Source organism: Erpetoichthys calabaricus, chromosome 2 (genome assembly GCF_900747795.2).
Source record: "Erpetoichthys calabaricus chromosome 2, fErpCal1.3, whole genome shotgun sequence".
NCBI classification, from domain to species: Eukaryota; Metazoa; Chordata; class Cladistia; order Polypteriformes; family Polypteridae; genus Erpetoichthys; species Erpetoichthys calabaricus.
The window spans coordinates 132,271,576-132,282,490 of record NC_041395.2 but is presented as its reverse complement, the minus strand read 5'-3'; the positions used below and the strand labels follow the sequence as shown (position 1 = coordinate 132,282,490).

Genomic DNA, 10,915 nt, shown 5'->3' with positions numbered 1-10,915 from the left:
GTACACATATCTAAGTAACACTCTGTTTAATTAAACCAGGAAACTAACTAAAGGCAAGATCTACTCTTTTTGAATATTACCGTGAATTTTCACTGCTACTGTATATTAATGTGATCAGTGTGTAACTTATTACCACTCTTTGGCACCATGTAGCTTTAATGAAATCATTTTCTGTTTCTTCCTCTCCAAAATCATGTTTGATAAAAAAACATGTAAACTGGAATGTGCCTGCTGCAAGGCGTAATTTCAGATTTTTGATTTAAATCTTCAGATAAAATATCGGGTAGCGCACGAAAAACTGAACCATCTCTGACTCCAACATTGATGCACGTTTCTTAGCCCATACACGAAACGAATGATATGCAATACAAAAATCCAATTGCAATTGTTTGAAGGAACCATGTGCAATAAAATACACGTTTTTCCTTATCGTCGCCCTTCAGTTCTTGGACAGAAGTCATTCTGTATGGCTTCATTTGTAATGAGTGCAACACACATTGACAAGACCTGTGCAAAATATTCGCTTGTTGTGCCAATTTACGTGTTGATTTCCTAGGGCTTCTAGCCATCCGTTCCTGAATATCTGCTACGACCGCAGGAGTATGAATGTACGGGGCCCAATTCTTTTTGCAGTTCTTTTTGCAACTGACCCAGTCTTACGCCACTTCTTCACCAACTCGTGAATACTGCTCTTTGCTGGTAGGTTTACATAATACTGTTCGAAAATGCTCACAGCTTCCTTACTAATGCACAATTGGGGCTGCTGACCCTGTTGCGACAATGATGCTCTGCAATCACGACGGCACCTGCCAGTATAATAGCCCGAGCCAGCCGATCAGAGATGGTTCTGTTTTTCATGTGCCACACTGTATTAGCTGGGATACCTGAACTTAAACAAATATACTGTAAATATAAATAAAATATTGTCAAAGTTTTCCCATTTTTTGCATGATTCATCTATTTCAATCAAGTGAAACAGAATGTGAATAAATACTGCATATCCTTAACATGTGTGCATTTTCTGGATTCCTTGAGAATAGAGGTGCTGAACACTCTAGCATGAGGCCATCTGTATATTTATACCTAGCAACTACATCCTTGTTAGTTTTTCTGGCAAGATTTTGTGCACATTGACACGCTTTACATAAGCTGTACCTGTCATATTACTTATTTCTCCTTCCCCACATTCTAAACAATCAAAGCAGCATGCAGGCTTTCCTTTCCGAACAGCTTTACGTGTGCCTGGCTGACAGCTCTCACTGCAGATTGATCTGGGTATCTAAAATAAAGAACATACTATAGTAAACAATTAAAACATCCTCACTGTAGTTTTAATTTAAAAAAAAACATTAACAATGGCTTATTTTCTCATAACATAATTATTTTTAAAACTTCTCAAAGTACTATTACTGATAATAATAATAATGATAATAATAATAATTATAACCCTAAAATATTGAAAAATTATGCAGATTCTAACCTTTATTTCTGCATTTTTCCAAATAATATTAATGTTATTCATAACAAATTGTTGTCCCTCTTGTAAAGAAGAATCATAGAGGCCAACAATGACAAATTGTATAGATCCTTTCTCATTTAACTGCCAGTTTATTATTTCATATCTTGCTACTGAGTTTCCATTGCTATCGAAATAAACATTTTCTCCATAACTGGTCGTATAATTAACTTGCTTTATCTTTTCTAACACCTGTTAAAAAAGTAGTCAATTTAAATGATTTTGAACAATAAATATTTACTTCTAATATACATAATGTAAAGTAATGAGTCCTTACCTGTCGAGAGTCAACTTTCCTGTTAGGGCTGCATGTATTATTTGTTTCAGTGATTTGGCATTCATAGAGATTATGCAGAGCATGTGCTACTGCATACATTGCTTTATAGACATTATTAGCGATTCTGACTTCAGGAATATCAAAATAAAGTTTGTTTATTTGCAATCCAAATTCAGGTGCTTGACATGAATTATTAGGTGGAGATTTGTTCTCTCTTTTTAAACTGCAGTTAAATGTGCTTCTCCAGGATATATTTAAGTCAATATTATTGGGAATTTCAGATGGACTTGTGTCTTTTAAATAATCTCCCAAAGACGGTATTGTGGAACTACTGATTGCAAGTCCAAGTGCTCCCCCAAGGACACCGTAATTCTCTTTGGTTGCCAGATATTCACTTGAAATCCAGCCTTCACTGCCAATCCACTGCAGGTTGGTGACATTCTGAAAATAAAGCTCTTTTAGAAGAGCTTCTAAATCTGTAAATGTGGCAAAGACAACTATTACTTTAGAAGAAGCCTGCTTCATAATATCTACAATTTTAAGCACTTTTGCTCTAGGGCTGTTTCTGTATATTGATTCAGAATATTCAATGCACAGCCCTTCTTTCTGAACAGCCTCTATGAATGTAGCAATGCCAGCTTTACCATAATCATCATCAGCACTTAAAGTTCCAAGCCAGTTCCATCCAAAATATTTGATAAGTTTTGCTAGAGCTCTACTTTGGTGGTAGTCACTTGGTATGGTTCGAAAGAAAGTTGGATAATTGTATTTGTTGCTGAGACACGCACAAGTCGAGTAGTAACTTATCTGTTGAAAAAGAAGTTACATATAAAAATAAATCTGTGTTTCCATGATGTTGTTATGGTCATAATACTATAACCATATATACCATATATTATATATAGACCATATAGACCATATATTATGCAAGTATAGTATAGTATTACTATACTATACTATACTTGCATAAATACATTTTTAAAAACTCTATGCATTGTCATGACCTTGTTAAATATTACTTTTGTATTATCTGCCAGTTACCAAACTGTCACCAGATTTTCTTGCTATATCTATTGCTATTTTTTTTTCTGTCACCCTTTTTCACTCATTCACTCTTTTCCTTATCTATCTATGCCCAAAAGGCTTCTTGCCATTAACAAAGCACTCCTGTTTGAAACTAATCCTATATTCCTTTGCCTTTATATACCCCTGCCCAGACTGTATACTGTGAACTGTATTCTGTAAATATATTTATAGGAGCAAAACCATGCTCATTTCTTACCAGTGGTATGAAATATGGTCCAAGTGTGGCTGCAATTGCAATGGCTGGTGTGGAATCAGACGTTCCTATAATAGCATAAACAGTAGATGGTTTGCCGCAAGTATCAAAGGCAAATGACTTTTCTTGTCCATTTGCTAATGCCAGTGCTGGTTTCATAGCTAAATTTAAAGATGTGCAATCATCATATATTTTGTACCCAAGAGAAATTCCAGGAAGAATGCTAGTATTGTTGTTTAATTCTTCAGAAGCAAACACCATTGCTTTTGCAAAAATAAATTCTTTAATATTAAAGCTGTCAGGAAATTCCAGAAAGTAACACATTTAAGATGATGATAACAGCAATAACAAATTATTACACACAATATTGCAGTTAATAGAATTTTTGTGTTTGTTGTTATTTTGAAGCATGCCCTATGCTATTGTATTTTCAATAATAAACACCTGAAATTCATTATGTCAGAGTTTGAGAAATATTTACCTATTATGTAGCATAAAAAAATTAATCACGTCTGTTCAAAAATATTATTGGTTTTACTTACTCTGTACATTTTAAAGGCTGTGGCATCTCTTTAAATGATAATTCAAAATCTTCAACACTTTTGTGGAATGAAAAGACTCCTCCAATGATAATGTCACCGTCCTTTGAGATCAAAGGTTGTGCAGGTTGTCTCTGTAGTAGCTCACAAACTGGATCTTCAGCCTTTACAAAGAGTGCTGCTAATGCTATTGCAATGAAGATCATTTTTAATAGAATGTCACCTTATAAAGAGTTAGTGTGATATTAGTCACTGATACTTCTTGACTTATTATACCTTTACCTCAGTATTTATGTCATTTATATCCATCATTACATGCATGTGTTTACCTAGGAACCACACTTTACTGTTCTGTTTTTGAATTAGTAGCTATTGAAAATTTATGATTTTATACTGTACGGACCACATTTATGTATCCTAAAGTGTGATAAGAAAGCAGTAAATGTTTTTGTATTCAAAACAAAATAATAACTTGGCTTTAGTCATTTATCATTGTCGTACAGCAGAAGTTGTTAGTCCATCCATCCATCCATCCTCTTCCGCTTATCCGAGGTCGGGTCGCGGGGGCAGCAGCTTGAGCAGAGATGCCCAGACTTCCCTCTCCCCGGCCATTTCTTCTAGCTCTTCCGGGAGAATCCCAAGGCGTTCCCAGGCCAGCCGGGAGACATAGTCCCTCCAGCGTGTCCTGGGTCTTCCCCGGGGCCTCCTCCCGGTTGGACGTGCCCAGAACACCTCACCAGGGAGTCGTCCAGGAGGCATCCTGATCAGATGCCCGAGCCACCTCATCTGACTCCTCTCGATGCGGAGGAGCAGCGTCTCTACTCTCAGCCCCTCCCGGATGACTGAGCTTCTCACCCTATCTTTAAGGGAGAGCCCAGACACCCTGCGGAGGAAACTCATTTCAGCCGCTTGTATTCGCGATCTCGTTCTTGCGGTCACTACCCATAGCTCATGACCATAGGTGAGGGTAGGAACATAGATCGACCGGTAAATTGAGAGCTTTGCCTTACGGCTGAGCTCCTTTTTCACCACGACAGACCGATTCAGAGCCCTCATCACTGCGGACACCGCACCGATCCGCCTGTCGATCTCACGCTCCATTCTTCCCTCACTCGTGAGCAAGACCCCGAGATACTTGAACTCCTCCACTTGAGGCAGGATCTCGCTCCCAACCCTGAGAGGGCACTCCACCCTTTTCCGGCTGAGGACCATGGTCTCAGATTTGGAGGTGCTGATTCCCATCCCAGCCGCTTCACAGTCAGCTGCGAACTGATCCAGAGAGAGCTGAAGATCACGGCCTGATGAAGCAAACAGGACAACATCATCTGCAAAAAGCAGTGACCCAATCCTGAGTCCACCAAACCGGACCCCCTCAACACCCTGGCTGCGCCTAGAAATTCTGTCCATAAAAGTTATGAACAGAATCGGTGACAAAGGGCAGCCCTGGCGGAGTCCAACTCTCACTGGAAACGGGTTCGACTTACTGCCAGCAATGCGGACCAAGCTCTGACACCGGTTGTACAGGGACCGAACAGCCCTGGTACCCCATACTCCTGGAGCACCCCCCACAGGATTCCCCGAGGGACACGGTCGGACGCCTTTTCCAAGTCCACAAAACACATGTAGACTGGTTGGGCGAACTCCCATGCACCCTCCAGGACTCTGCTAAGGGTGTAGAGCTGGTCCACTGTTCCGCGACCAGGACGAAAACCACACTGTTCCTCCTGAATCCGAGGTTTGACTATCCGACGGACCCTCCTCTCCAGAACCCCCAAATAGACTTTTCCAGGGAGGCTGAGGAGTGTGATCCCTCTGTAGTTGGAACACACCCTCCAGTCCCCCTTCTTAAAGAGGGGGACCACCACCCCGGTCTGCCAATCCAGAGGCACTGTCCCTGATGTCCATGCGATGTTGTAGAGACGTGTCAACCAAGACAGCCCTACAACATCCAGAGCCTTGAGGAACTCCGGGCGTATCTCATCCACCCCCGGGGCCCTGCCACCAAGGAGTTTTTTGACCACCTCGATGACCTCAGTCCCAGAGATGGGGGAGCCCACCTCCGAGTCCCCAGGCTCTGCTTCCTCATTGGAATGCATGTTATTGGGATTGAGGAGGTCTTCAAAGTACTCCCCCCCACCGACCCACAACGTCCCGAGTCGAGGTCAGCAGCGCACCATCCCCACCATATACAGTGTTGACACTGCACTGCTTCCCCCTCCTGAGACGCCGGATGGTGGACCAGAATCTCCTCGAAGCCATCCGAAAGTCGTTCTCCATGGCCTCCCCAAACTCCTCCCATGCCTGAGTTTTTGCCTCAGCAACCACCGAAGTTGCATTCCTCTTGGCCTGCAGGTACCTATTAGCTGCCTCCAGAGTCCCAGAGGACAAAAGGGACCGGTAGGACTCCTTCTTCAGCTTGACAGCATCCCTCACCGCCGGTGTCCACCAACGGGTTCGGGGATTGCCGCCACGACAGGCACCGACCACCTTACGGCCACAGCTCTGGTCAGCCGCCTCAACAATAGAGGCACGGAACATGGCCCATTCGGACTCAATGTCCCCCACCTCCCTCGGGACATGGTCAAAGTTCTGCCGGAGGTGGGAGTTGAAGCTACTTCTGACAGGGGGCTCTGCCAGACGTTCCCATCAGACCCTCACAACACGTTTGGGCCTACCAGGCCTGACCGGCATCCTCCCCCACCATCGAAGCCAACTCACCACCAGGTGGTGATCAGTTGATAGCTCCGCCCCTCTCTTCACCCGAGTGTCCAAGGCCTAGGGTGTCCTGGTGCCAAGTGCACATATGAACACCCCTATGCTTGAACATGGTGTTTGTTATGGACAATCCGTGATGAGCACATGAGTTAGTTTGTTAATAATATATAGTGTTATCTGCCTTCCCTTTAATTTATTTTCACCAGTATGTCAATGACTAATTTTTTTTGTTTTCTTCTTCCCTTAGCCAGGGCCTAACCCAGCAACAGTGGGCTCATGGCAGAAACCTGGCATACAGGGATCATAATCAGGAAAATAATGAGTAGAAGGTTAAAATATCTTATGGCTTTACATAAATGAATGAAAAGCTGATTATTATTTAACATGACTAAAGATAATCCAAAACCTTAATAATGGAGAGAACTATAGGATCATGTGGCTCTCTAAAGGTTATATATTACGTAGCCTCTTTTTGAAGCACACCGATGTAATAAAGATTGCTCCTCATTTGCATTCAAGGTACAGTAATGTGTAAGAAGTGAAACACATGGTTTTCCTAGTGTTAACTCAGATGGGTTCCATGGTTGTAAATTAGTTGGTTAGTTCTGAATATCTTGTTCTATCTCATTCCACTGCCTGACTGGAATAAGATTAGATGTGTTATAATTTTAAGGGAATGGAGCAATATTCTATTGTTTATTTTGTGACATTTTGTTCTGTTACCAGTTTTTTTTGACTTTTTGTTTCTCACATTTACTCCCATTTGCTGTGTTGCTTTGGGTTTTGCAGCCATCTTCTTAACATCAACATATTGCAGTTGCTATCACATAATGCTTGGAAGTTTTGTATTGTTGCATTTCTTCCAGAAGTTTATAAGGCAGTGGCAAATTTCTCCTCATGTCCAAGATTCTGGATTCAAAAACCAAACCAAAATCAATTGCAGCTATGTTAGAAGTGATATTTCAACAAGGATATTCAGGGGAAAAGACTTTAACGTATTTCTTGACTTCTAGCTTTGGGACATTTCTGGCTTAGTAGTTTTGGTTTCTTTTCTAACCTTCTGGTATAATTGACTTTAGCTTTGTTTATGATTTGTCTCTTCCATCTCCTGGTCCTATATAATCATTTTTTTTTTTTTACTTTAGCATTTTCTACTTGTGGCTGAACATGGTATTTATAATTCCTCAGACCAGATAATGTTTTTACAGGCATCCGTTGCCGATGTGTGTCTTAACCACTACAACTGCACCTTGTTGTTTTTACTGACAAAAGTGAAATCCAGCTGGACTACTGGCTATAATAAGCATTAATGTGCATCCAGCAGGGGATGCACACTCCCCTGTGATATGTTCGTTAGAGATTGTAGCTTTTATTGAACCAAAAGTCACAATAATGCAATTTTCAAAGGAATTCTCCTGGCAAAAATATGCAGTGCTAGGGTTGGCCACTTTTAGAGTGCAGGAGGCATATTTCCTAGGTAAGTGCAGGAGTGATGTCTTCCATCTACCCGTCAGTGAGCTTTAATGTTCAGTGCAGTTGCCAAAGCTTCATAGTTTTCCCACAGTTTTAGTTCTAAAATAAGCACATGCACTTGCCAAACATGGGCTAGAATCTTTTTCCGTCATAAGGTAAATGGAAATAGCATACAGTAATTGTTGATCATAAACATACCATCAGATTACACATACTCTCTTTTAATTGCCTGCCTGAGTTGTCTCCACTTGTCTCTTCCCTGATCCCTGTCAGTTTTCTTACCTGGCAGTAATGTTTCCTCCTTGTCAGCCTACCTCAGCTGTGTTTATTCCATGCCTTAGTTACCCATTTGGATTGCGCTGTGGAATAAACCTCACAGATCACAGTGGCACACTTCAAAACTTTGGCTACGTAATGACAAGATACAATTGTTGTAAACATACATGGAGCACACTTTATAGCTAATAGATAACAGAGGATTAATAAGCAAGTGTGAAGAATTTTTTTTTCTAGAAACATATTAGTTGCATTTCTGGATTCTCATTATGCATTTATTAGGTTATTTATGTATTTTATTGTTATTATGGTGATGGCATCTTATGTTCCAGTTTTCTGGATGGTGCTTCCATTTTGGCAATTGCCTATGTGTTCAGAAACACAACTTACGTTAATTATGATTTATTTTGAGACATTTGTACAGGTGATTTGGGGAGGGGAAGGTGGACTTTTGTTTTGTATTTCTTAGTTTTATTTCATGTTGGATTTTGGGGTACTGGGATTCAGTTGTTTTTGTTGCGAGGATCCCTCAAACTCAGTGTGATTGGAAAAATAATGAGTGTGTAACATTATTCCTTCTCTTTTTCCACAATCTTAATATTTCTCATTTAGACTTATTGCTAGGCTAATGGTTGCTTCCTGATGTCTGGGGTCTCAGCTTTAAAATGAAAAGAACCACCATCCTTGATATTTTTTGGTACAATCAATAGATATCATCACCTTTCTTAAGAGATTCTAAAATTCTAAGCAAAGATGGGCTCCAACATAATAACATGGGTAATTGCATGGCAGCTTTCTCCTCAGCAAACACTCGCAAATGTAATGTGATGATTGTGATGCAACAGAACTTGCAGTTTAAAACCATTGATTTAAATTCAGTGCACAAGTGCCAAATATTATATAACAGGAGCTAAGTAGCAGATTATTGGCACTCAGACGATTGTAAGTTGTTTTTATCTATCTGTCATTAAAAATTAATTTTAGTTCTCCATTAACCACAGGTTTCCTTTCCCCATTTTGTATGCACTCTCCCCTTTACCTCCTTAATGTTAAAGCCCCTTCTTTTTATATAGGGCCCTTTCATCCCTTTTGCTTTGAAGACATGACACTGGCTTGATAAGCTTTGAGATTCAATTCCTGTTTAGCACATAAACACTGCCATTTTTCATAATAAAGCTTTATGTATCAGTGGATACTCCATTTCTTTCCCATGTTGTTTTTTTCTTGTTTTGTACATTTTAATACTCTAGGAGATATTTTGATGACTTGGAACTGTAGACATTCCAGGCACTAAGGTCTCTTTTTTGATCCCCCCTGTCCCAAATTCCTCTTTCAACTAATATTTTCCTTCTTCTTCTTGCTGTCAGACTGGCATTGTCCTCTCACTGGAAAACTTTTGTTTTTCTTCATTGTATAACCTAATTCTTCTTGAGCTTTCAACAGTGACGATAATGGAGCATGTGGCCAAAACATCAGGGAATGATATAAATACAACAGAAATGTGTCATGATTTATTTTTATGCAAATTATTTAGTATATTTTTATACTTGTAGTTGCTTGAAATTAGTAATGGTTTAGATGTATTTTGTTTTGCAACATCCTGGCCACTATTTTAGGTCTTCAATTCCTTTATTAGGTCTGCTTCCCTGTGTTTCTAGGAGCATGGCCTCTGATGTTCATGACCTTTTTTATAATCAACACAATGGAATAAAAGGGTGGCTAGGGATTCATTAACTTATCTGATCTCTGATTACCAAAACTCTCAAAGAAGCTTTATTTGAACTTGTGCATTTTTTTGGTTTTGACATTTTTGCTTGTTCTCTCTTGTTTTGGCTTCTTTTTCCTTTTATTCTCAACCTTTTATTGTTTCCCTATCCACATCTTCTAATCTTGCTCAAAAAGTCAACCTGCCAGTTCGCTGACAGAACAAAAAGAATCTCTCTGTTAGCAACACTCTGATGATGAATTATTCTGACCCTGCAGTTATAATATTAGTTGACTTCAATGTATTATGTTAGGTTCATGGACACTACAAGGTGGACCTGCTTTTTTCAAATGTAAAACCGTAGCAAAGTTGTGCAGATGTGACCACTATCTATCTATCTATCTATCTATCTATCTATCTATCTATCTATCTATCTATCTATCTATCTATCTATCTATCTATCTATCGTCACACACGTGTGAATAGGAGGCAGCTAAAGGGCCTGAGTAATTGTAATTCCTCAACAGACCAGGGGGCAGCAGGGTGTGCTGACTGTCTCTCTCAGTTGCTTGCAGACTATTCTTGGGAAATCCCGCCAGGTTCCAGCGCTGCTCATGATGTCACTTTCTGTTCCCGATGACTTCACTTCCGTTTTCTGCCACCAATGATGACGGTATTTTCCGGTTCCGATAACATCACTTCTGGTTATGGGGCCAATGATGATGTCACTTCCTGTACTGACCTTTAAAGCCGCCATCTTGCCTCCAAAAAATCAGTGCTGTCTTGGACTCAGATCAGTGAACATCTCTGTTCAACTTAAATACTATTTTGCAGCTGTAGAACAATATATGGGTGGCTGCCCTAAACCTTTATAATGTCTTTGTCTCATCCTTATCACACTATTTATCTGTCTATCTATCTACAATATGTGAAATGCACAATTGAAATGTCATTTTAACAGTTAATCATATTTACAATACAGGGAAAATATGTACATGAATCTCCTGTTTGTTCTTATTCCCCTTTAAGATTGGCTTAAATGGCACTCTGTATGACTGTATTCAGTTTCCTTCAATGTAAAGATGATCATACACATACTTAATTTTGAAAACTATTTATTTAAAATGTAGTTTAC

At 39.9% G+C, this 10,915-nt stretch overlaps 1 protein-coding gene across 1 annotated transcript in view; it reads right to left on the bottom strand.

The window, feature by feature from the left end:
• Nucleotides 1–1,349: 1,349 nt before the first annotated feature.
• LOC114645395 (extracellular calcium-sensing receptor-like) overlaps nucleotides 1,350–10,915 on the bottom strand; it is a 108,980-nt gene continuing 99,414 nt past the window's right edge. Inside the window, exons 6-10 of the mRNA XM_051922545.1 lie at nucleotides 3,615–3,775; nucleotides 3,076–3,367; nucleotides 1,794–2,600; nucleotides 1,481–1,708; nucleotides 1,350–1,367 (exon numbers count right to left, since the gene is read on the bottom strand). Coding sequence (XP_051778505.1) covers nucleotides 1,350–1,367; nucleotides 1,481–1,708; nucleotides 1,794–2,600; nucleotides 3,076–3,367; nucleotides 3,615–3,775 — 1,506 coding nt within the window. The remainder of the gene's footprint in view (nucleotides 1,368–1,480; nucleotides 1,709–1,793; nucleotides 2,601–3,075; nucleotides 3,368–3,614; nucleotides 3,776–10,915) is intronic.